The 26,437-nt window shown below is 49.3% G+C and overlaps 2 protein-coding genes across 17 annotated transcripts in view; one reads left to right on the forward strand and one right to left on the reverse strand.

The window, feature by feature from the left end:
• The window catches only part of RAB37 (RAB37, member RAS oncogene family), a 70,840-nt gene that overhangs the window by 16,085 nt on the left and 28,318 nt on the right, over positions 1 to 26,437 (forward strand). The window lies entirely within an intron of this gene.
• On the reverse strand, positions 8,491 to 26,167 carry CD300LF (CD300 molecule like family member f). Of its 13 annotated transcripts, none has more exons than XM_010342463.3 (7): positions 25,077 to 26,159; positions 18,361 to 18,699; positions 16,919 to 17,039; positions 13,875 to 13,987; positions 10,897 to 10,919; positions 10,425 to 10,562; positions 8,491 to 9,943 (listed from the first exon to the last, which is right to left on the reverse strand). In XM_010342463.3, the coding sequence occupies exons 1-7, from the start codon at positions 25,117 to 25,119 to the stop codon at positions 9,788 to 9,790; spliced, it is 933 nt and encodes a 310-aa protein (XP_010340765.1). In that variant the 5' UTR covers positions 25,120 to 26,159; the 3' UTR covers positions 8,491 to 9,787. The 13 variants fall into 13 exon arrangements, with proteins under 13 accessions (XP_010340765.1, XP_003931816.1, XP_074245026.1 ...); XM_003931767.4 differs by having other exon boundaries at positions 16,919 to 17,027; positions 25,077 to 26,158; XM_074388925.1 differs by having other exon boundaries at positions 10,897 to 10,916; positions 25,077 to 26,158.

Genomic DNA, 26,437 nt, shown 5'->3' on the forward strand with positions numbered 1-26,437 from the left:
TTTTGCTCTTGTTATCCAGGCTGGAGTGCAATGGCGTGATCTCGGCTCACCGCAACCTCCGCCTCCTGGATTCAGGCAATTCTCCTGCCTCAGCCTTCTGAGTAGCTGGGATTACAGGCACGCGCCACCATGCCCAGCTAATTTTTTGTATTTTTAGTAGAGACGGGGTTTCACCATGTTGACCAGGATGGTCTCGATCTCTCGACCTCGTGATCCACCTGCCTCGGCCTCCCAAAGTGCTGGGATTACAGGCATGAGCCACCGCACCCGGCACGCCCTCGTATCTTATTATATTTTTTTTCTTGAGACAGAGTCTTGCTGTGTCGCCTACACTGGACTGCAGTGGCGCCATCTCAGCTCACCGCAGCCTCTGCTTCCCAGGTTTAACCAATTCTCTTACCTCAGCGTCCCTGGTAGCTGGAACTACAGGCACACGCCACCACGTCTGGGTAATTTTTTTTGTATTTTTAGTAGAGACGGGGTTTTACCGTGTTGCCCAGACTGGTCTCAAACTCCTGAACTCAGGCAATCCACGTACCTCAGCCTCCTAAAAGTGCTGGGATTACAGACATGAGCCACCATGCCAGGCCTATTATTATTATTTTTGAGACAGAGTCTTGCTCTGTTGCCCGGGCTGGAGTGCAATGGCACCATCTCAGCTCACTGCCACCTCCACCTCCGGGGTCCAGGCGTTTCTCCTGCCTCAGCCTCCCAAGTAGCCAGGATTACAGGAGCACACCACTACATCTGGCTAATTTTTATATTTTTTTTAGTAGAGACAGGATTTTGCCATGTTAGCCAGGCTGATCCCAAACTCCTGACCTCAAATGATTCACCCCCCTAGGCCTCCCGAAGTGCTGGAATTACAGGCATGAGCCACCGCAACCAGCCTCTTCTTATATTTTAAGCCAACATACTGTACCTACGTCTCCACTGCCAGACAGCAGGATGTTGCAGTGCAGGGATGCCAGGTCTCCGGGGCTCAGTCCTTCTTTGTTTTTGCAGCTTACTGTTAATTTTGCACAGGCTGTGTGGGGTTTTAAAATGAGTGCACCGTCTGAATTTCACACCCTTTCCACTGACCTGAGGGCAGGCGCCAGGCAGTACAGCTCAGATCAGGGTCTTTGACCTGCTGCATCTCTGTCGTGGAAACCCTCCGTGTCTTTGAGAGAGGGCAGCATTCTGCATGTAAATGCCAACAAGTGGCAATGCTGTGCTCTGCTCATAGCAGATTTCTACTACACTAGGGTGCAGAATGTCCCTTCTATATTTCTGACCTTGGGGGACCATCTTTCCCTGCCCTGAATTCTGAGCCCCTCCTCAGAGGTATCTTCAGAAAAACAAATGAGTCAGTCACCCTTTCTTTTTATTTATTTACTTATTTTTTTAAACAGAGACAGGGTCTTGCTCTGTCAAGGCTGGAGTGCAGTGGCACAATCTTGGCTCACTGCAGCCTTGACTTCCCCAGCTTAAGCGATCCTCCCACCTCAGCCTCCTGAGTAGCTGGGACTATGGGCATGCACCATCACACCCAGCTAAATTTTTTAGTTTGTGTAGAGACGGGGTCTTATGATGTTGCCTAGGCTCTTGGCCTCAAGCGATCCTCCTGCCTTGGACTTCCAAAGTGCAAGGATTACAGGTGTGAGCCACCACACCCAGCCCAGTCACCCTTTCTTGATGCAAGAGTTGCAGACCCTCAAGAGAGGGCTATGTGAGGATGTGGTCACAGTGGACTATTTTGGGGAGGGGGCTTGTGCTAGGATGGGGGGAATCTGATTGCTTCAAGGGGCCCTTTCACAGCTGACGGACAGCTCCAGGGCCCTCATGAGTGACATTTTTTATCAGCCTCCAAACACAGAGGGTCACGTGAGGCTCCCGGGGGAAGCCTCACCACACCAGCTGAGATGCAGCAGAGGATCCATCCCTGGAGAACAGTGTGAACCGGGTCCACAGCTGCCAACTGTCAGTCCATACCTAAGTACCAGCCCCTGACCAAAGACCAGCCCATGTGTAGGAGACGACACACACACATCAGTAAGTGCTCACATAAAGTTACCAGCTGTCCTTTCTTAGGAAACACTGTCTATTATCCTGAGGCTTGCAGTGCTCAAAGGTCCTTTCTTTTTTTTTTTTTTTTTTTAATTGAGATGAAGTCTTGTTCTTGTCCCCCCAGGCTGGAGTGCAATGGCGCAATCTTGGCTCGCTGCAATCTCTGCCACCCAGGTTTAAGTGATTCTCCTGCCTCAGCCACCTGAGTAGCTGGGATTACAGGCACCTGCCACCACACCCGGCTAATTTTTGTATTTTTAGTAGAGACAGGGTTTCACCATGTTGGCCAGGCTGGTCTGGAACTCCTGACCTCAGGTGATCTTCCTGCCTTAGCCTCCCAAAGTGTTGGGATTACGGGCGTGAGCCACAGTGGCTGGCCAAATGTCCTTTCTTTTATGAAATTATGGTGACAATGGATTGTTGAGTAGAAACGTTCTTAAACAACCCCTCATTTAACCAAGTTATTAGGTCAACCAGTGCCCTTCAATCTTTTAGTGGAGCACATTGACTATGCCTGAGGCACACTGAGAGTCACATCTGGCGGGCCCTTCTCTGCTCTCACCATTGACGTGCCTGGTTAGCAAGAGTGCATTTGGGTCCATACTTGCTTATGCTGGCCATACATGTTAACTAGAATGATATAGTTGAATCAATTCACCCATATGCAAAGGAATTGGCTGGGCAAGGTGGCTCACGCCTGTAATCCCAGCACTCTGGGAGGCTGAAGCAGGCAGATCACCTGAGGTCTAGAGTTCAAGACCAGCCTGGTGAACACGGTGAAACCCCGTCTCTATTAAAAATACAACGATTAGCCGGATGTGGTGGCGAGCGCCTGTAATCCCAGCTAGTTGGGTGGCTAAGGCAGGAGAATCACTTGAACCTGGGAAGTTGAGGTTGTGATGAACTGAGATTACACCACTGCACTCCAGCCTGGTTGACAGAGCGAGACTCTGTCTTCAAAAAAAGAAAAGAATTTAAACAAAAAGACTATTGACCAATAAAATAAGAGTGTAAACAATGAGAGAACTGTTATCTCTGCAAAAACGAAACTGAATGCTTTGGAAAGGCTCTATAAAATCCTGTCATTTTTTTAAATGCTATCAAATTAGGAATGATGATAGAACTGTAAAACATTGGGAGGAAGCACATGACAATAAAGAAGGATTTTGCAATCAGGTGGCTTCATAGTGTCTAGAATTTCTTGCTTCATGTTAAAGAAACTGGAACTGAAACCTCAGGGCCATGTGTGTTTGGTTTGTGTGGGAAAGGCAATGGACCCCACATTTCAGCAGACTTATAAGCAAAGCCAAGGCTTTAGGTATTCATCAAAGTACTTGCTAATAACTACACATTTAGATATTTTAAGACAAAACAAAACATGCAGAGAAAAAATAGGCTGGACATGGTGGCTCACACCTGTAAGCCCAGCACTTCCGGAGGCTGAAGCAGGTGGATCACTTGAGGTCAGTTTAAGACCAGCCTGGCCAACATAGTGCAACCCCGTCTCTACTAAAAATACAAAATTAGCTTGGTGTGGGCCAGGTGTGGTGGCTCACACCTGTAATCCCAGCACTTTGGGAAGCTATGGCAGGTGAATCACCTGAGGTCAGGAGTTTGAGACCAGCCTGACCAACATGGTAAAACCCCATCTCTACTAAAAATACAAAAACTAGCTAGGCACGGTGGCATGTGCCTGTAACCTCAGCTACCCGGCTCAGGCAGGAGAATCGCTTGAACCTGAGAAACGGAACTTGTGGTGAGCCAGGATTGCGCCACTGCACTCCAGCCCGGGTGACAGAGCAAGGCTTCATCTCAAAAAAAAAAAAAAAAGAAAGAAAGAAAGAAAGAAAGAAAAAAATACAGTGTATCTGTTTTATGAGTTCCTGGTTTAACAAACTTTTTCAATGAACTGACCAATTACCAATTCCAATGACACTGAATAACACCTACTTAGTTCGGAAGTATTTGACTTCGGCAAAGAAAACTAAAAAGTTTTTTTAAAATGTGCCTACTTGGTAGAATAAAAGGCTGATCACTGCATCTCTCTCTGCCAATCTAAAAATTTATTGGTACATGAAATCAACCGATTCCAGCAGTCTGTGCTTTTCAAGGCTAAGCAGTTATGAGCTCTATTTTTCAAGGTGTCAAGCAAAGGTAGCCTTTCACCTCACTTCGGTGCAAATTCACCTTCCTCATGGATTTTGGAGGTTGCCAGCTCAGGGTCGTTGTTGCTTTTTCTTTCTCCCTCGACTGACTCTTGAACAGTTCTGTCTTCTGAAAGCCAGTGATATGCACATAGTTCTCAAAAGGAGCCTGTTCAGACCTTACAGGCTTATCCAGTGGAATCTTTTTTCAGACAGGGCCTCACTTTGTCCCCGAGGCTGGTGTGCAGCGGTACAATCCCGGCTCACTGCAGCTTCAACCTCCTGTGTTCAAGCGATCCTCCCCTCTCAGCCTCTCGAGTAGCTGGGACTACAGGCATGCACAACCACACCCAGCTAATTTTTTATTTTTTGTAGAGACTTCCTTTTTGTAGGTCTGCCTATGTTGCCCAGGCTGGCCTAGAACTCCTGGGCTCAATCGATCGCCTACCTTGGCATCCCAAAGTGCTGAGATTAGAAGCATGAGACACCATGCTTGGCCCAGAATCTTTAAATATTAATAATTCAAAAACCAAGAAGGGAAATCCCAGCAACTTTAGATGGCTATAAATAATTAGGCACTCAATCAGGATTGAGTGCTTAAAAATCTTAGAGTTCATTTTAACAGAACGTGTTTTCCTGGAAATCATACAGCAAGACAGTAAATGCTATCCTGTCTCAGACCTGAGGAACCGTGTTTAAAGTCCTCTCTTTTGCAATAAAGGTACTGGCCAGCCACTCAAAATCCGCCTCAGCAGAGTCATGAGAGAGTGTGGGCATACAGCTAAGACGACACCCACATACACATTTGTAGACATTATGAAACAATTTCCTTTCCTGCCTCTTGTGCATAGCTGCCTCCCTCCTCTCGCCCTGGCTACTTCTCTAGCACTCTAAACTCTAGTTCAGGCTTGAGCAAACTGGGCTGGATTAGCAGCTGACTCCTGCAGTCACAGCAGAGAGAACCCAGACACTTCTCAGGACCACAAGTCAGAGATCTGCTCTGTCCAGCTCTGGAATTGACTGTACTGGCTCATGACTATCAACCCCATTTCTGAGAACATAAAAGGGTCCCTTCTGAGACTGCTACCAAGCCAGAGGGCTAGCATTTTACGTAAAAACAATATATCCAGTAATCTATTCTCTCTTGTAGATACTTCCTTTTTTTTCTCTCTGTCACTCAAGCTGGAGTGCAATGGCATGATCACAGTTCACTGTAACCTAGAACTCCAGAGCTCAGCTGATCCTCCTGCCTCAGCCTCCCGACTAGCTGGAACCACAGGTGCCTGGCTAATTTTTGAAATTTCTTTGTAGAGACAGCAGTCCTCAAGCAATCCTGCCACCTCAGCCGCTCGAGTAGCTGGGACTACAGGCGTGCGCCACTACACCTAGCTAATTTTTATTTATTTATTTGTTGTAGGTCTCCCTATGTTGCCCAAGCTGGTCTCGAACTCCTGGGTGTAAGGTTTATTGCCGAGTTTAAAATGAGGAAACTGAGGCCAGTATAAGAATCCAATTTATTCAGCTCCCGGGCGAAGTTCCATGGTCCCGGGAAAAGGGGCCAGGGAAGTCGCACCAACTTCCTGGGGCGTGGGGTTTTTATGGCTAGGGGAAACGAGCGACAGCTGGGTGCTCTGATTGACTCCAGGGGAGCGGGATTGAGAGGGGGCGTACCGCTATTGGTTGGTGGGTTGTTGGGCGGGTTTTCTGGTGGGAGAGCCAGCCAGGAGCCTTGCATCAGCTGGAGCCTTCCAGGGAAGCCATACGGCAGAGCTAGGTGCCGGGTGCAGAGGTGGGTGTGTCCAAGCTCCCGACGAGGCAACTGGCCTTACGCTGGGCTCAACTGATTGCCTGTCTTGGCCTCCCAGAGTGCTGGGATTAGAGTTGTAAGCCACTATGCCTGGCCCGGAATCTTTAAGAATTAATCATTCAAAAACCAAGGGAGGAAAACCCCAGCAACTTTAGATAGGATTACCATGTTGCCCAGGCTTGTCTCAAACACCTGGACTCAAGTGATCCTCCTGGCTCAGCCTCCCAAAGCACTGGGATTGCAGATGTGAGCCCGGCTTGTAGACACTTTTTTTCAAAGTTTGACTAAAGCAACTAAAAGGGATTAGAATGGATCAGTCTTCCCATGCTGATTCACCAGCCCTTGGCTCAGCCAGGATACAACCTTCCTCCTAACCCATGTCCACCATCCAGATGAAGGTAGAAGAAGCCTAATTCCACCAGCCAAGCCAAACTGAGCCAAATTCTAGTCTTCTTTGTGTGTCTAGCTTAACGTCAGAAGTTTCGTGGCAATAATCTTCACTGGGATCTATGATTGTATATTAACAGAAAAGATGAATCCCTTCCTATCCAATGTAAGCACGTACTTATACCTTCTGTGTAGTGCTGGCTGCTTGAAATAAACTCTGAAGTAAATCCACTTTATGCTCAGTCATTGAAATGGCACCGTGATGCACCAGCCCAAAGCCTTATGTTATAACTTAACCTTGACTCACTCTAATTTGGCTCTGCTTTGAACTTTTCTGTTTTAAGATCTCTCTGTGGGCGCTTCTCACTCTGTAAATCTTAAAACGGTCTACGTCAAAAACAGTCTCACTCTGACCTGACCAGCTTAGATGACTAGCTCAAGAATGATCAAGCTTGCTTGGGCTCTGCAAAGTCCCCCAGGACAGAAAAGCCCTTGAGATTCTAGGGAACCACCTTTGAGGTCATGGGAGCCAGGATCTCTTCACCAAGGCCACCAACGCCAGATGCCCTTGGGGTGTCCATAGCTGTGAGAAGTCAGGCAAAGCCCAGGACACACTGACGTGGACTGCTAAACATGCCCACAGCCTGCTATCCACTGGGCCACAGGCCTGTGATCCTCAGCCATAGTTCATCATCTCTTCCCAAGCCATGATGCCTTTCCCTTACACTTTATTCCCAATCTCTCCCTACAATTCCCACCTCCAACAAAATCGACCTAGGCCAAGTGATAGACAAAGGTCCTCCAGCCAGAGGCCACCGTAAGCCCTCACCTCTCTCCAATTTTCAGGAGGGGAAAAAGGAGTTTTTCCACTTCATGCTTCTGGGCAGTCAATCCTGAAATTCCTTAGGTTGTTTGGCCCAGGACTCCCCTCCCAGAATGATGAACACTGCTGCCTTTGCTCTGAGAGCTTGCCTTCTGCTCCAAATGCATTGTTTCTTCAATGAATCAACCAATAAACATTCGAGAACCCACCATGTGCCAGACAGTAACTGGGCATAGGGGATATAGCAGTGAATGAGACTTTCCACGTAAGGCAGCACACAGCCTAGTGGAGATGGGGGGAGTGACAAATGTAGACCCCACTAAGTAAGTCGTTTCACCAAAGGAAATAAAGTAAAGCAACGAGACAGAGAGAAATCGGAGGTGGGCTGCAAGGGTTACTGCCTTTCATAGGCAAGGAAGGCCTCTTCTGAGAGGTGACATTTGAGCTGAGATGCAATGATAAAAAGGAGCTAACTATTCGCCCATCTGCTGGAAGAGCATTCTGGAAAGGAGAAATAGCAAGTGTCAAGGCCCTAAGAAAAGCAAGCCTTATCTTGTTAGAAGGATAGAAGAAAGGCCGGTGTGCATGGAGCAGAGCCTGTGAGAGGAAGAATGAATGGACAGGGGGTGAAGGGGCAGGCAGCAGTCCATGGATCCCTCAGGACCTTGCAGGCTGGGAGGGAAATCACCAGAAGGCTATAAGCAGGGAGTAATAAGATGTGCTTGGAAAAGAGCACTCTGGTTGCTGGGAGGAGAATGGACTCAATGCAGAAAATGAAAGAGGAAGACCAAGCAGGGAATGGTTGCTTGGGCTAGGTCAGAGATGAGGAGACATGTGGGGTTCAGGGTGCTCTGTCAGGTTGCTAGAATAATGATAGTAAGTCTGGCCAGGTGTGGTGCCTCACACCTGTAATCCCAGCACTTTAGGAGGCCGAGGTAGGTGGATCACTTGAGGTCAGGAGTTCAAGACCAGCCTGGCCAACGTGGTGAACCTTCACCTCTGCTGAAAACACAAAAATTAGCCAGGTGTGGTGGCACAAGCCTGTAGTTTCAGCTACTTGGGAGACTGAGACAGAAGAATTGCTTGAACCCGGGATGCAGAGGTTGCAGTGAGCCGAGATCTCACCACTGCACTCCAGCCTGGGGGACAAGGTGAGACTCTGTCTCAAAAAAAGATAGTGAGTCCAGCATCTATAAATGCTCATGATCCCTGTGTGAGCAGCACACACACACATACACACACAGGCACATACACACTATCCTCCTTACACAAACAGTGCAGACTCTAGGCTCTGGGGTCAAATGGGCTCAAATTCCAACTCATCTGCTTACTCGCCATAAAACTTGGTTCAAATCACTGAACCTCTCCATCCCTCGGGTTCTTTGTCTGCAAAAAGGGAATAGTAGGCTCAGTGCAGTGGCTCATGCCTATAATCCAGCACTTTGGGAGGCTGAGGAGGATGGATTGCCTGAGCTCAGGAATTCAAGACCAGCCTGGGCAACACGGTGAAACTCCATCTCTACTAAAATACAAAAAAATTAGCCTGGCGTGGCGGCGTGCCTGTAATCTCAGCTACTCAGGAAGCTGAGGAAGGAGAATTGCTAGAACCTGCCACTGCACTCCAGCCTGGGTGACAGAGTGAGACTCCGTCTCAGAAAAAGGGGTGGGGGGAGACAATAAAAGAAGTGCCTCTTGGTTGTCGTGAGGAGTTACTACGTGGGAAGCATCTAGGGACAGGCACCTGCCATGTACTGTATGAGTTTCCTGTTGCTGCTGTAACAAATTAGCACCAACATTGTGGCTTATTAAAAACAATGCAAATTTATTCTCATGTGGTCCTGGAGGCCAGAAGCTCAAGATCAGTTTCACGGGGCTCAAGTCAAGGCGTGGGCAGGGCTGGCTTTTTTTGGAAGCTCCAGGCGGGGGAATCCATTCTGTGCCTTTGTCGGCCGTCTGAAGGCCGTGGCATTCGTGGCCCCGGTCACATCACACCAATGTCCACTTCCACCATCGCACCGTCTTCCTTTTTAACCTTTTGGCCTCCTTCTTACAAGGACCCTTGTGGTTAGATTTTGGACCCACCTGAATCAGCAAGAATAATCTCCCTATCTCAAAGTCCTTAACTTAAACACATCTGCACAGTCCCTTTCTGCCACAGAGGTGACAGTCACAGGTTCTGAGGATTAGCATGCAGATTGCTTTGGGGGCCATTATTCAGCCCACGGCACGTGGTAGGTAATAAATAAAGGTTCACTGTATTATGATAGTGATACTTTATGAAAATAATGATAACATTTTTATCATTATCATCTTTATCATTCCCATGAAAGCCCCAGGGCATAGCCCCAGCCCCCTCCTCAACTATGTAGGAGAGGAGGGGATGGTTAGAGAACCCTAACTCCTTGAAGCCCCCTGAGACTTGGCCCCGAGCCCAAGCCAGAGCTGGGGGCAATGCTGGCTGATCAGGCAGAGGTACCAGTCCCCAGCTGGTCCTGAAGAAGGGAGCGGGGGACAAACGGCCGAGGAGACAGGAGTGTGCTCACAGCCTGGGGTCCAAGAAGGAAGCTGGAGTCTAGGCTAATGCCTCCTGATGGTGCTGTATTCTGGGGACTCTTCGGGGCCCCCGCCGGAGATGGGGCTAGTGAGTCGGCCTGTGTTGCAGTAGGTTGGCTCCTGATCCTCAGCAGCCAAGGTCAGAGATGCATAGGAAATGTCCTCCCTCAGCAAGGGAGCCTGCAGCAAAGGTGGGCGACAGGTCAGAGAGGATGGTAGGAAGTGCTGGTCACAAGGCAGAGGAGCCCTCAGAGGAGGCTGGTGGAGGCAGAACCTTCAGAGCTTCTGACCCCTCTCAAGCCCTCCAGCTTCCCCACTACTCTGCCAACCACCCTGAGCTTCACCCACAACAGAACAGAGTCTCCCCCAACCCTGCACCAGGGCAGCACATTTCCTATGGAATCTCAAGTCACTCGGCCTGTCTGCCACTCTCCTGTCCAGCTCGGGGATGGTGTTTGACCAGTCCCTGGATCCCCAGGGTTGAGACTTGCCTGGGGAAGCTCCTAGGCAAGTCTTGAAGTAACTATGGCTGTGCCCCATGCCCCCCTCCTCTGTGCCCACGTGAGTGGGAGAAAGCCCACCCTCCAAAGGTGGGGGGTGGGCAACAGCAGGCCTCTACCCCCCTGCCCCAGCCTCGCAGCAGCCCCCGTGAAGGACGCACCATGGTGACATATTCCACTTCCAGCTGGTCAGCCTGGGCAGAGGAGGAGGGCTTTGTGGTGGCCTTTTTGGGGAAGTCTTGGGTCTGCTGCCGGGTCAGGTTTGCATAGCAGAGGTCGCTCTCCAGGGGCTGCAGTACCTGGGACAGGGAACACAGGCTGGGGAGTCACAAGATCATCTGTGGACACAGGTTCTTTTTCCGAAGTGGGACAAGAGTCTCTCCCACATCCCTGGGTACCCCTCTCCCAGTTCCCTCTGTGCCCCCCCGCCACTTCTTCGGCTCCCGTACTCCTCAGTCCTCGTCCTCCTGGCTGTTTCCAGGCCCCTAGCCCCCAGGCCCTGCAGGCGGCCCTGAGGACGGGATAATTTGGCACAAGGCTTATCTGATATTTTGGACCTTCTGGGAGATGGAAAATGAGGAAGGGGAAAGACGCTGCCTGGTCTCTCTGATCCAACCCTGGGGACTCTCTTACCTGCTCTGAGGACATCCCAGCTGCTAAAAGACAAATGACAATTCAGAATTAGAAAGCCCATCCTCCAGACTCACAAGAACCCCCAGGTCTAGGGAAGAGAAATATGGAAGAAAAGAGGTGAATTAGGTCCAAGCTTAGAGACAGGGACCTGGTTCTAATTCTGATTGCTCAGATGACACACTCTGTGACACTGGTCATGTCACCTCTCTGAGCTTTCATTTCTCCACCTGAAAAAGAAGGACACCCCGCCCCCTGCTCCCCACATCATAGAACTGTGCACTCAGAGCCGGGCGCGGTGGCTCAAGCCTGTAATCCCAGCACTTTGGGAGGCTGAGGCGGGTGGATCACGAGGTCAAGAGATCGAGACCATCCTGGTCAACATGGTGAAACCCCGTCTCTACTAAAAATACAAAAAACTAGCTGGGCCTGGTGGCGCGTGCCTGTAATCCCAGCTACTTAGGAGGCTGAGGCAGGAGAATTGCCTGAGCCCAGGAGGCGGAGGTTGCGGTGAGCCGAGATCGCGCCATTGCACTCCAGCCTGGGTAACAAGAGCGAAACTCCGTCTCAAAAAAAAAAAAAAAAAAAAAAAAGAACTGTGCACTCAGCTGATCAGGTGGCCCTGCCAGCCACCGGCTCCCCTGGGAGTAAGTTTCCTTCTGCAGAATCCCGACTCGGCCTGGAATTCCACTGTGTCTCTACCTGATTCATCCTTCAGGGGTCAATTCCCAGTTTGTCTAACTCCCCTCCTGGGCCCCTGGGGGCACTTGCTTTATGCCTGTCTCATCACATTCATCCCACTGAATTCTAGTTAGTCCTCAGGTGGGCTGTAAGCTGCAGGGTGGCAGGGCCTGTCCTTTCCTTGCAACCTGGGTGCTGGCTATGCTGGGCAGGTGGTGCTCTGTCAGTAAAAGTCATCTGCAGAGATAGGATCACGCCAAGCTGCCCCCAACCCCGAGTTGAGTGTATGAGCTGGGTTGGCACAGTAGGGACTGGTTTGGTTTAGTTTGGTTTTGAGACAGAATCTTACTCTGTCTCCTAGGCTGGAGGGCAATGTGAAATCGCAGCTCACTGCAACCTCCGCCACCTGGATTCAAGCAATTCTCCTGCCTCAGCCTTCGGAGTAGCTGGAACCATATCCAGGCGCGTGCCACCATATCCAGCTCATTTTTTGTATTTTTAGTGGAGAAGGGGTTTCACCATGTTGGCCAGGCTGGTCTCGAACTCCTGACCTCAAGTGATTTGCCCACCCTGGCCTCCCAAAGTGCTGGGATTACAGGCGTGAGGCACTGTGCCTGGCCTAGGGACCAGTTTTCAGGTGGTTGCCAGTCCTGTCTTCTTTTTGCCCTCCCCAACCACCGCCTCCACATCCCTGCTCTAGGGACAACAAAGAAATAGCGGGTTTCCCCCTGGTTTTTAGTTTCAACATTCTAGATGCTGAAGAACACAGAAACCACTTAGACCTTAGGTCGTGGGCAATATATTCGGGAGAAAAAGCAACCACTAAAAAGCATCTCAGAAAACAAATTAACAAAGAGTCAGGCTACCCTCTCACCAGGTGAAAGATTTCCCAGGCTATGGGGAAGAAGACGTGTTGGAGAGGACCCCGTGGGAGCTAGGACCCAGATGTTCTAGAAGGGAAAGGGGTACAATTGTGTGAGAATGTGGAAGTGAAGTCAGACAGCAAAGGGGTTTGGTTGAGGCCAGACCTCGTGATCTGTGAGTGCAGGTTCCTGCGCCAAAAGGCTCTTCCTTGAAGAGCAAGTTCACACAGGGCAAGCAGGCAGCCTGGAAAGTCCAGTGGGCGGGGAGGAACAGAAGGAAAGGCCACTCCGATGCTCTGATCCGACTTGGAGGGCTGTGTGTGTGTATGCGTGTGTGTGTAATGTGATTAGTGCAAATGCACCGTGGTATCCATGCAGTGTGTGTGCACATGATCGTGTGTGTGTGTGCACGTGTGTAATGTGGTGAGTGCACATGCCCCATGGTATCCATGCAGTGTGTGTGCACATGATCGTGCATGTGTGTGTGTAATGTGGTGAATGCATATGCACCATGATATCCATGGTATCCATGCAGTGTGTGTGCACGTGATCGTGCACGTGTGTGTGTGTGTGTGTGTGTGTAATGTGGCAAATGCATATGTACCATGGTATCCATGATATCCATGCAGTGTGTGTGCACGTGATCATGCGTGTGTGTGTGTGTGTGTGTGTGTGTGTAATGTGGCAAGTTCATATGCACCGTGGTATCCATGCAGTGTGTGTGCACATGATCACGCATGTGTGTGTGTGTGTGTGTCTGTGTGTGTTTAATATGGTGAGTGCACATGCACCGTGGCATCCATGCAATGTGTATACACGATCATGTATGTGTGTGTGTGTGTGTGTGTGTGTGTGTAATGTGGCAAATGCACACACACCATGGTATCCATGCGGTGTGTGTGCACATGATTGTGCAGGGAGCTGTAATGTGGTGAGTGCACATGCACTGTGGCATCCATGCGGTGTGTGTACACGTGATCGTGCAAGTGTGTGTGCATGCACTCTTGTGTTTATGTCTGTTTCTTCCTCCCCACTCCATGTTAGCTCAGTACCTCCTTGACAACCACACAGACCCGACTTTAGCATCTAGTCTAGACACCCTAGGCTGGATCACTCACCTAAGACCATTGCCACCTCTGCCACCAAGAGCCAATTCAGGAAAGAGAGAGGGAGGTGGGTCAGAGAGAAGAGAAGGGGAAGGACCGATGTGCAGGGCAGGCAGAGAATGCCAAAACCTCCTGGGCTGCCCTGCAAGTTCCAGGGTGCCCCCTGCTCCCCTGGCACTGCCAGCTGCCGAGAGCCTTTGGGACAGTGTGCTTCCCATATCGTGCAGGTCATCCCTTGGACCAGATAGCTCCCAGATGCCAATGCTGGCCATTGGCCACACACCCAGCCACCCAGCCCAGTCTGAGCCCAGCCTCACCCTGCTCCTCTCACCTTTCTTCTGGCGCTTCATCATCCTCCAAACCAAGAGTGAGGTGGCCACCAAGAGAAGCAGCAATATGCTGAAGATGAGGGGCAGGAGGACGCTGAGCTTCAGGAGTTTGTGCCTAGAAACAACCACACTCGGCCCCTGCACCCCAGGCTCGCCGTCTGCCTCTCAGCCCAATCCCACCCGCTTGGCGGCAGGGGAAAGGCACACACCTGATGAGCCACAAGTCTGTGGTTTGCAGCCCAAGAACCCTCACTCCTGAGGACCCTCAAAAGTGGTTTTACAACAAGCACACACAGACACAAAGAAGGGAACGGAACAAGAGACACCAGGGCCAACTTGAGGATGGAGGGCAGGAGGAGGGAGAGAATTAAAACCTACTTACAGGGTACCATCCTTATCATCTGGGTGAAAAATGATCTGTACACAAAACCCTGGTGACATGCAATTTACTGATATCACAAACCTGTCCACGTACCCCTAAAGCTAAAATAAAAGTTTTTAAATTTTAAGAATTTTAACAAAAGATAGTTGGTCTTTTTTTTGTTTGTTTTTTGTTTGTTTTTTTGAGATGGAGTCTTGCTCTGTCCCCCAGGCTGACGTGCAGTGGCACAATCTCGGCTCACTGCAACCTCCACCTCCCAAGTCCAAGAGATTCTCCTGCCTCAGCCTCCAGGTATGTGGGATTACAGGCACCCACCACCATGCCCAGCAAATTTTTGTATTTTTAGTAGAGACAAGATTTTGCCATGTAGGCCAGGCTGGTTTCGAATTCCTGACCTCAAGTGAAATAAATGAGTGAATAAACTGTCTGATGCTAATCAAAGGCCCTAATTGGGTACTTACATAAGGCTTTGATTCATAAAATAATTTTTAAAACCCTTAGCTATTACTTATTTGAAGCAGTGTGGCAGAAAATAAACTTTCTTTTTTTTCTTTTTTTTGAGACAGAGTTTCACTCTTTTTTTTTTTTTTTTTTTTTTAAGACGAGGTTTCACCATGTTGGTCAGGCTGGTCTTGAACTCCCGACCTCAGGTGATCCACCCACCTTGGCCTCCAAAGTGCTTGGATTACAGGCATGAGCCACCGCGCCCAGCCAGGCAGAGTTTCACTCTTGTTGGTCAGATGGGTCTCGAACTCCCAAGCTCAGGTGATCCGCCTGCCTCGGCCTCCCTCAGTGCTACCATTACAGGCATGAGCCACCATGCCCAGCCAGAAAATAAACTTTCAAAACAGAGAGCATCCTGTATTCGTTTGCTTAGGAAAAAAGAAAAATGGGGGCAAAGCAAGGTGGCTCATGCCTGTAATCCCAGGACTTTGGGAGGCTGAGGTGGGCAAATCACTAGAGGCTAGGCGTTGAAGACCCGCCTGGCCAACACAGCAAAACCCCGTCTCTACTAAAAATAAAAAAATTGGCCGGGCATAGTGGCTCATCCTTGTAGTCCCAACTACTTGGGAAGCTGAGGCAAGAGAATCACATGAACCTGAGAGGCGGAGGTTGCAATGAGCAAAGATCACAATACTGCACTCCAGCCTGGGAAACAGAGTGAGACTTGGTCTCAAAAAAAAAAAAAAAAAAATTAGCTGGGCATGGTAGCATGTGCCTGTAGTCCCAGCTACTCAGGAGGCTGAGGCAGGAGAATCCCTTGAACATGAGAGGCAGAGGTTGCAGTGAGCCGAGATAGCACCACTGCACTCAGGTCTAAGCTACAGAGTAAGACTCTGTCTAAAAAGAAGAAGAAAACTTTAAAAAGTTTAAATTGTTTTAAAACAGAAGGCAAATGGGAGAAGGGGAGTAGAAGGGTCTCAGGTAGTTGGAATACTGGGGACTTCCCACAGGGATTTTGTGGCAAGGTCCCAGAAATAAGAGACCTTGGCACTTGGCAGACCTAAAAATAAAGGCAAAGGTCGGGCGCGGTGGCTCACGCCTGTAATCCCAGCGCTTCGGGAGGCTGAAGCGGGCAGATCACCTGAGATCAGGAATTCAAGACCAGCCTGGCCAATATGGTAAAACCCGATCGCTACAAAAATACAAAAATTAGCCAGGCATGATGGCAGGTGCCTGTAATCCCAGCTACTTGAGAGGCTGAGGCAGGAGAATCACTTGTACCCGGGAGGTGGAGGTTGCGGTGAGCCGAGACTGCACCTCTGCACTCCAGCCTGGGAACAGAATGAGACTCCATCTCAAAAAAAAAAAAAAAAAAAAAAAGGTCATGAGAACCAAGAAGAGTGAAAGGAGGAAATGAAAGAGGACTTTCCACTTCTAGAAAGCCCATCTCACTGCAGGTGGTTGGGCAGGGCACTAGAGGCATGACTAAGCTGTGGTGTGGAATCCAGAGACTTCCATCCAAGCTCCAGCACCACCCCTCACCGAGGAAGGGACTGAGGCTCAGTTTCTTCTTCTGCAAAATGGGAACATGTGTACCTGCCTGTTCTTCCACATGGGGTGGTTGTAGGAAAGGTCAAAGACAACAAAATAATGCCCAGGAAAGCCTTCTGTGGCTGCCAGGTGCACTAGAGATGGGAGGAACTATCGGCACCTCTGGCCGTAACAGTGATCAGAGGAAAATTAAGGGAAACAGGACTTCCCCAAGCCCTCTTTCCTTGTCCTCCCAGAAGTTGGACCAAGAGCCATGCCTGTGGCCCCACGCCCCCACGCCCACACTCACATGAGCCACACCATCCTCACTCACTGCCGACTCATCCGTCTCTTGCACTAAGCTCTGAGCTCCACAGGGACAGTCATGTCTGTGTCCCCAGAGCTCAGCATGGGGCAGCCACGTAGACGTTATTTTAACATAGTCAAAGAGGGACGAATGAATGAATGAACCCACAGACAGCACTGAGCTGCAGAATGAAGGATCTGTGGGGAGGGACTGAAAGGACACCGTGTGGTCTGATGGCAAGTGGGAGGGACTCCCAGCTTCCTCATCATCACCAAGGAGCCTGCAGGTTCCAGACACAGCTCAGGCTGGAAGCTGGGACTTCAGAGTTCTCCATTGGAGGAATTTGGGCCAAGTAGGACACCGTGGAACCAAAGCTGGCTTACCTGTCGTCCGAGTGGTGGTTGCTCAGAGTTGGGGAGCTGCTGGTTTCTTCCAGGGTGACTAGTGCTGTAAACGTAGTGGAGGTAGGCGTGGTGGGGGTGGCAGTTGGCGCTGTAGTTGATGCTTGATGTATTGACCAGATCAGAGACTTCCTTGCCCACAGCCCACCCACAGCCCTGCATGCAGCTCTGAGCCTGGGGGATTCCGGACTGCTACTATGGGAAGGGGCTGCAGCCTGGACCGCTTATTTCTCCCTGGCCTCTAGGGGACTCCAGAGCCTCAGAGGTAGGCGGGGCTGGGCAGGGTCCAGGGAGGACACGGAGCAGGCCCTGGAAGGGTTAGAGGGGGCTGGGAAGAGCCTAGAAGCAGCTGGAGATCAGCTGAACTTGAGCAGTCCTGCTGCTTATGACAGGGCCTTGGCCAGTCTCCACCCCCAGCCCTATTTATCCAGCAACAACAGGATTAGAGTGGGAACTCGCACAGTGACTGAGCAGATCTGTGACATCGAAGGCCAGGACGAGCCCTGAAGGAAATCATAATATTCAGGAAGAGCCTTGACTTTGGGCAAGTAACAGAGCTTCAAAGATGGGGATGCCCCCTTCTCAGGGGTATCGTGAGGATTCACTGAGACAATGCACGCTCAGCACTGTGCAAACCAGAACATGCCCCAGAGGCTCTAGGGACAGCATGGGGCCCTGAGGACTGTGGTGCTCCCCCATGCCACAAGGGCCCTCGAGCTGGTGCTGCTCATCTTCTGAGGGACAGCAGAACGAGCCCAACAAATAAACCCATGCAAGCTAAGACACTGGGACCTCTAAGCTGACCCTCCCAGAGTGTCTGCATTCTAGAAGGACGTAGGAAGAGAACATCATTAAGGCCACATGCACAAATGGCTCATGGTGGGATTTCAGGGACCAGGAATGCAGCTGTTTGACTGTGAGGACCTTTCTGGAGTTGGGAATTTGACGCCAGCACCCCGACTATGCTGAGCCTCTCTTTCTCCTGGGTTGGGTATGGAATGGGAGGTGGGAACAGCAGCTACGAAGCCCTAGCCCAGAACTACACCAATAACAGAACACACCGGGGCACAGAGGTCTCCAGAAAGCAATGGCAAGGACTGGAGTCTCTGCGTACCACGGAGGGCATCCCCTTGGTCCATGGGCTGCGACTGGAACCGTCACCTTGTCCTCAGGCACTGAGCTTTGCAGAGGAGAAACAGTGGGCCTAGAAAGGCTTAATCCCAGTGTGGAGGGAGCCCTGGGAGCCATAGGGGCATTGATAAGAGGCCCTGACCCTCCCAATCGTAAGTGGTCAGTCGGGGTTCTATGAGACTCAGGACTCAAGTGGCAGATCACTTGGTGACAATGAAGTCACTTGGGTAGGACCTCAGAGACAAGTCAGAGCAGGCCCTGAGAGACAAATCCGAGCATACACTCCCTCTTACCTGGGTCAATGGTCACTTGAACTTCGACCCCAGGATCAGTTCCGATTTTCTCAATCCCACACCAGTAAATGTCAGCATCATCTCTTCTGAGATCCTTCATGGTCACGGTGAATGTGTGGTTTTTCTGATTATCCCTGATGGACAGCCGGCCCCTCTTCACCTCCTGCTCTGATCCAGTGGTTTTAACAAGGATCTCACAGCTACCCCAAACAGCTCCTCGACACCACCACTTCAAGTAGGCCTCCCATTGTGAGCCGTAAGCACACAGCACGGTCAATGAGCCCCGCTCCAGGCCGTTCACCGTTGTTGGACCAGTGATTTCAGTGGCAATGGAGTAGCCTGGAAAACACAAATCCATGTGCCATCACCTCCCACCCCAAGGGCAGGGCCACGCCTCCTCTTTAGGGAATAGCTCCCAAATCCAAGTCTCACAACTTAAATAACAGTCAAGGAAGAAATATACCTTCCACATACAAAATCTTTGTCCTTCAATTTTCCACTGGGTCAAAGCCATCAGGAAAATCACTGACACGCACAACAACAGATCCCAAAAGAAATAAAAATATTGGCACTGAGCAATCATAGCTTCCTGCAGTTCACCCCTCTCTCCACCCTACAGCCAACGTAATCTGCAGATTTCAAGGAATGTCCTTTTGCAGCCATCTTTGTGTTAGACCGGCCTGGTGGAGAGGAAATACCAGGAGACCCGTTTCCACAGGGTCTTACCTTGACTTAGCACTGATGACCCTCAGGAGGTCGAGCTGAGGCAGCCATATCAGCTGTCTGTGGAGAGGCTGTCCTGGTGGTCCTAATGATTTCTAGTGGTTCTGGAATAAACCACCCTGGGTGAGTGCCTTTGAAGTTGACCAAAACAGCAAAGGCAACTGGTCTCCATGTGCTATGGGATCCATATGACACAGATTCCCCTTTCTTCATTGAATTGCTTTGACTCCTTTGTCAAATAGCAAATGTATGAATTTCCCATTCTGTTCCATTGATCTATTTGTCCACCCTTATGCCAATCCTACAGGGTCCTGATTACTATCACCTTGTAGAAAGGCAAGTATTATCTTTCTTTTTTTTGAGACACGTTCTGACTCTGTCGCCCAGGCTGGAGTGCAGTGGCATAATCATGGCTCACTGAAGCCTTCACCTCCCAGGCTTAATCCATCCTCCCACTTCAGCCTCCCAAGTAGCTGGGACAACAGGCACAGGCCCCTTCCTGGCTAATGTTTATATTTTTAATAGAAACAGGATTTTGCCATGTTGCCCAGCCTGGTCTCAAACTCCTGTGCTCAAGCGATCCACCCGCTTCAGCCTCACAAAGTGCTGGGATTACAGGCGTGAGCCACCACACCTGGCCTGCATTTTCTTAAAATATATGTTTTTCTTCAAAATTGTGTCCTTTACAGCAACATGAATACAGCTGGAGGCCATTATCCTAAGTGAATTAACATAGAAACAGAAAACCAAATATCACATGTTATTGCTTGTAAGTGGGAGCTAACCATTGGTTACTCATAGACATAATGATGGGAACAACAGCCACTGGGTATGCCAAAACAAAGGAGGGAGGGGAGCAAGCACTGAAAAACTACCAAGTGGGGGCAGGCGTGGTGGCTCATGCCTGTAATCCCAGCACTTTGGGAGGCTGAGGTGGGCGGATCACCTGAAGTCAGGAGTTTAAGACCAGCCTGGCCAACATGGTGAAACTTCATCTCTACTAAAAATACAAAAATTAGCCTAGCATGCTGGCATGCACCTTTAGTCCCAGCTACTAGAGAGGCTGAGGCAGGAAAATCCCTTGAACCCAGGAGGCAGAGGTTGCAATGAGCTAAGATTGTACCACTGTACTCCAACCTGAGTGACAGAATAAGACTCCATCTGGAAAAAAAAAAAGAAGAAGAAGAAAGAAAGAAAAGAAAAAAAAATACAATATGCTAAAATCAGCACAAAGGAAATAGAAAACCTAAATAATCCCATAGCCACCGTATTTAAATAAATCAAATCACTTGTTTAAAACTTCCCCTAATGCCAGGCACAGTGGCTCCTGCCTGTAATCTCATCACTTTGGAAGGCAGAGGCAGGCAGATCATGAGGTCAGGAGATCGAGACCATCCTGTCCAACATGGTGAAACCCCATCTCTACTAAAAATACAAAAATTAACTGGGTGTGGTGGCGTGTGCCTGTAATCCAGCTACTCAGGAGGCTGAGGCAGGACAATTACTTGAACCTGGGAGGTGAAGGTTGCAGTGAGCCGAGATCGCGTCACTGCACTCCAGCCTGGTGACAGAGCAAGTCTCCATCTCAAAAAAAAAAAAAAAAAAATCCCCAAAATAAAACTTCAGACCTATAAAGCTTCAATGGGAATATTTACCAAACACGTAAGGAAGAAATAATGTCTATTTTATATATAATTTTCAGAGCATAGAAAAAAAATGAAATCCCAAATCCATTTCACAAGATTAGCATGTTCTTTATGACAAAACCTGACAAGAGCAGAGTAAGAAAATACTGTAGGCAAATATCTCTGATTGGCCAGGCGCAGTGGCTCACACCTATAATCCCAGCACTTTGGGAGATCAAGGAAGGCGGATCACAAGGTCAGGAGTTTGAGACCAGCCTGGCCAACATAGTGAAACCCCGTCTCTACTAAAATAAAAATAAAAAAATTAGCCGAGCGTGGTGGCAGACGCCTGTAATCCCAGCTACTCGGGAGGCTGAGGCAGGAGAATCACTTGAACCCTGGAGGCGGAGGTTGCAGTCAGGCGAGATCAAGCCATTGCACTCCAGCTCAGGCAATAGTGCAAGACTCCATCTCAAAAAAAAAAATACTCATTAACATAAATGCAAAAGCCACCATATGAAATCTGGTGATACATAAAAAGGATAAAACATTATCAAGCTGGGTTTATGCCAAGCATCCAAAGTGGTTTTAACATTAGAAAGTCAATAAGAAGGCCAGGCGTGGTGGCTCATGTTTATAATCCCAGTACTTCGGGAGGCCGAGGCAGGCAGATCACAAAGTCAAGAGATCGAGACCATCTTGGCCAATATCTCTCAACATAGCAGAGAAAACCTGTCTCTATTAAAAAATACAAAAAATTAGCCAGGCATGGTGGCACGCACCTGTAGTCCCAGCTACTCGGGAAGCTGAGGCAGGAGAATCGCTTGAACCTTGGAGATGGAGGTTGCAGTGAGCTGAGATCGCACCACTGTACTCCAGCCTGGTGATAGAGCAAGAATCCATCTCAAAAAAAAAAGAAAGAAAGAAAGAAAAAAGAAAAGAAAGCCGATAAGGGTAATATGCCGTATTAACAGAGTCAAGGAGAAAAATCATGTGATCATCTCAGTAGATGCAGGGATAAGTACCTGATAGGAATCAACATTCATTCAGGTTTTTTCAAAAAACTCTTAGCAAACTAAGATAGATTGTCATCAAAAACCTCAGCAAGCACCACACTTCATGCGAGACATTCATATGTACTTCGTGATAATTTGTTAACATGGACATTAATGTTTCATGCACCTTTTTGTATGTATTATTTTCCACAATTAAAAAGACTTAGGAAATCATAAACAAAGAGCCAAATTATTCTTTTTTTTTTTTTTTTGAGATGGAGTCTCACTTTATCACCCAAGCTGGAGTGCAGTGAGACTTCTGGCTCTCCGTACGAACATGGCTCACTGCAGCCTCAGCCTCCTGGGCTCAAGCGATCCTCTTGCGGTAACCTCTCATGTAGCTAGGACCACAGGACCACAGGCATTCACCATCATACCTGACTAATTTTTTTTTTGCAGAGACAAGGTCTCACTTTGTTGTCCAGGCTGGTCTTGAACTTCTGGGCTTACCCGTTCTGCCCGCCTCAGCCTCACAAAGTGCTGGGATTACAGGCGTGAGCCACCATGCACCACCAGTCAAATTATTCTTAATAGTGAAATGCTATAGACTTTCCTATTGAATCATTAACAAAACATGAATTGACAATATTTATAACATGACTCTGGAAGTTCCAATCAATGTGGGAAAACCATAAATTTATAATTATCAAAAGGGATATGATGTTAGAGAAAATTTTTTAATTTTAAATGAAAAAATATTTTAATTCATAATGAATTTAATAGCGTGGCTAAATAAACAATAAATATGTAAAAATCAATGGCTTTCCGGTAATAAACCGGTAATAAACAGTTGGAAAATAAAGTGGAAAAGTGCTCATTTACATTAGCAATAAAAGCGAATTAAATTCCTAGGAATAGCTTTAACAGAAACAATAAAGACTTGTAGGAAAAAAGCACAGTGCGGCCGGGTGCAGCGTCTCACGCCTGTAATACCAGCACTTTGGAAGGCCGAGGTAGGCAGCTTGCCTGAACTCAGGAGTTTGAAACCAGCACGGGCAACATGTCAAAACCTCATCTCTACTAAAAATACAAAAGCTGCTGGGCATGGTGGCACACACCTGTAATCCCAGCTACTTGGGAGGCTGAGGCAGGAGAATCGCTTGAGCCCGGGAGGCGAAGGTTGCAGTGAGCAGAGATCGTGCCATATGCATGCACTCCAGCCCGGATGACAGGGTGAGACTCTGTCTCCAAAAAATATAAATATAAAATTAGCCCACCACACCTATAATCCTAGCTACTTGGGAGGCTGAGGCAGGAGAATTGCTTGAATCCAGGAGGTGGAGGTTGCAGTGAGCTGATATTGCGCCATTGCACTCCAGCCTGAGCAACAAGTGCAAAACTCCATTTCAAAAAAAAAAAAAAATTTCTTTCTTGCCAGGCACGGTGACTCATGCTTTTAATCCCAGCAACTCAGGAGGTCAAGGCAGGAGGATCGCTTGAGTCCAGGAGTTGAGGCTGCAGTGACCTATGATCATGCCACTGCACTCCAGCCTAGGCAACAGATTGAGACCCCAACAGAAAAAAAAAAAAAAAGACACCTTCCTTTCTCACAGAAAACGAACTTCCTGATGGGTATTTTTTTTTTCCTTGAGTATTTTAAAACAATGAATTATTTAGAAGGGGGAAGCAGTGCAGGCATCGTTGCTGCTTGTGGGTGGAAATTCCGCAAAAGAGGCTGGCAAGGGCTGACACACGAAGGCTCATGGTGCTCTCCGGGCTCTGTCGCCACCCAAGCTGTGCCTGCTGGCATCTCTGCCCACTTCAGACAGGTCCCAAACCATACCTACGCGCAACACGACTCTCACATCTGCTCACCACCAAATTATCCCATTTCCAGGTGTCAGAGAAAAAGCAGCCGCGCCTGTCCTGGTCTCACTGTGCCAATGCATTTTCTAACATCTCACCCAAAATCTGCCTTCTCTATTTCCATGCTGAAATTCAGGGTCAAGCGTTCATGAGCCTCTTTCTGCTCCACCTTTACCAGCCTCGCAGTTCGAGACACGTCACTTCCCTCCGCAAGACCTTTCCTCCCAAGAGATAATAATATCCTCCCCTCCGATCTCCCCACGAGGCTCTTCTGAAGCCTGTGACCATGCTGACCTCCCTGCTCCTCAGAGGTGCCCAGACCAAGCTCATTTCCACACCAGAGCTCTCGTATTTGCTGTTCCCTGTGCCTGGAAGGCTGGTCCCAATCCTGTGTCTGATCCTTCTCCAACTTATTTTTCCCAGGTCCCGGCTCAGACAGACATCTGGGACCCTCTTCAGGGGGGTTGTTCAGCCCACCTGACCTAAAGCACCCCCCGACCTGAGTCCCACTGTGTCACACCACCTTGTTCTGTTTTCCTCACAGTACCCACCACTTCTTTACATTTTGTGGTGTTGTCGTTTCTTTTGTTTTCTTTCTTTTTTTTAAGAGACAGGATCTTGTTCTGTCACCCCGGCTGGAGCGCAGTGGCGTGATTACAGCTCACTGCAGCCTCCGACTCCCGGGCTCAAGTGATCTTCAGGCCTCAGCCTCCCAGGTAGCTGGCACCATAGGTGCATGCCACCACGCCCGGCTAATTTTTGTATTTTTGGTAGAGACAGGGTTTTGCCATGTTACCCAAGCTGATCTTGAATCCCTGAGCTCAATCAGTCTGCCCACTTGGGCCTCCCAAAGTGCTGGGATTACAGGCATGAGCCTCTTTGCCTAGCCTCCCTTCATTTTTACTCAAAATTATACGCACCAACTTAAGGTGTCTCCCGCCCTCTGGCTCTGCCCACGTCTCTGTCCCTCCTTTCCTCTACGCCCCTGCTGGGCTTATCTCCTCTTGACCTTTCCGGTCTCTCAGCAACTTCTACTGTTCCCTTCTGCCCCAGATGCCCAGAACCACCACTCCCTCTCTGCCCACAAACTTCCTCGTTCCTCCTTTCAGAGCCTCTCCAGCCTCACTTCTTCCCTGACACCTGCCCCTGCTCAACACATCCACGCAGGTGACAGACCACCCAGTCCAGGATCAGGCTTTTGCCCGCTGTCCTGAGCAGCCTGGGTTCCTCTTCTGCTTTTCCCTGGCCAGCGGGGTCTACCGTCTGTCCATTTCACGTGATCCGCCTCTGGGGGTCAGGAATTCTGCCTTTACTGGCTTCATGATGAAGGCCATGCCCTGTATTCCTGCCTTGGCCTCAGAAACACTGGGTGAGTGTGTACGTGGATGAAATGCACAAGGTTCATACCATAAAGGACACCTTCTAGCCAGGTTCCTTCTTCCCTCTGTCAGCCAATTCCTCCTGCTGGCTAAGCTTCCCCCAAGAAGATCGACCCAGGCCCACTCACCTGAGAGCAAGAAGAAGAGGGAGAAGAGCGTCAGCAGGGGCATCTTCTCTTCAAAAGGGTCCCGGTTCCCCTCGGTGGAGCCTGGCAGCAGGAATGAACTACAGACTCCAACCCATCTCCCAGCCTTCTGCTGGCACTCACTTTCGCCCTTGAACTTCCTCCTTCAGTCACTTCCCATGGGTGAATGAGACTAAAAGAGGAAGGAAGTGGCTGATCAGCCACGGTGGGTCAGGCCTGTAATCCCAGCACACTGGGAGGCTGAAGTGGATGGATCACAAGGTCGGGAGTTCGAGGCCACCCTGGGCAATATGGTGAAACCCTCTCTCTACTAACAATACAAAAATTAGCTGGGCACGATGGTGTGTGCCTGTAGTGCCAGATACTCAGGAGGCTGAAGCAGGAGGATCGTTTGAACCTGGGAGGAAGAGGTTGCAGTGAGCCAAGGTTGCACCACTGCACTCCAGCCTGGGCAACAGAGCAAGACTCCGTCAAAAAAAAAAGAGGAAGGAGGTGAAAAGAGTGAAATATAATATCAAGGCAGTTGCAATGCAAGGGGTCATAGCAATCATAAGCTTTTGAGAAATACTTCTCTGTCCACAACCACCATGAGTTCTCTGAAAAGAGAACTTGGTAGGTCCATCTCTGTCATGTGGAAACCTGCAGACATAGACCCACTGGGTCTGGCCAGTCCTTATCCAATCCTCCACCCCTGGTGGGTCAGCTGGGGACAGAAACACTCAGCTCCACCAGAGGGGTCCTAGAGAGCCACAGCTGATGGATACAATACCCTAAGCCTTGACCTTCAGGTATAGCCATATTTATATGAGCCCAGAAGGCCAGGAGTTCAAGAGGACTGAGGGACACTTGGGACCAAAGTCAGAAAGCCAGAGGAGAGATTCTGGAGCAAAGGTTGGAATGCAGGTGTGAGGAAACTGACTGGGTATTCAACACCAGACTACAAAGCCAGGTATGGTGGCTCACATCTGTAATCTCAGCACTTTGGGAGATTGAGGCAGGAAGATCACTTGAGGCCAGGAGTTCAAGACCAGCCTGGGCAATGTGGCAAGCCTTCATTTCAAAAAAAAAAAGTCCGGGTGTGGTGGTTTATGCCTGTAATCCCAGCACTTTGGGAGGCCAAGGTAAACAACTTACTTGAGGTCGGGAGTTAGAGACCAGCCTGACCAACATGGTGAAACCCCATCTCTTTTAAAAAACATAAAAATTAGCTGGGCATAGTGGTGGGCACCTGTAATCCCAGTGACTCAGGAGACTGAAACAGGAGAATCACTTGAACCTGGGAGGCAGAGGTTGCAATGAGCCAAAATTGCATCACTGCACTCTAGCCTAGGAAACAGAGCAAC

This window comes from Saimiri boliviensis, chromosome 17 (genome assembly GCF_048565385.1).
Source record: "Saimiri boliviensis isolate mSaiBol1 chromosome 17, mSaiBol1.pri, whole genome shotgun sequence".
Taxonomy (NCBI): domain Eukaryota; kingdom Metazoa; phylum Chordata; class Mammalia; order Primates; family Cebidae; genus Saimiri; species Saimiri boliviensis.

Excerpts from the sequence above, each read along its gene's own strand:
- CD300LF (XM_010342459.3), bottom strand. The coding sequence starts at position 25,119 with ATGCCCCTGCTGACGCTCTTCTCCCTCTTCTTCTTGCTCTCAG. Across the intron at positions 17,040-18,360 it reads TCAAGTGACCATTGACCCAG|CATCAACTACAGCGCCAACT; the intron begins GTAAGAGGGAGT and ends CAATACATCAAG. Across the intron at positions 10,920-13,874 it reads GATGAAGCGCCAGAAGAAAG|CAGCTGGGATGTCCTCAGAG; the intron begins GTGAGAGGAGCA and ends TTTGTCTTTTAG.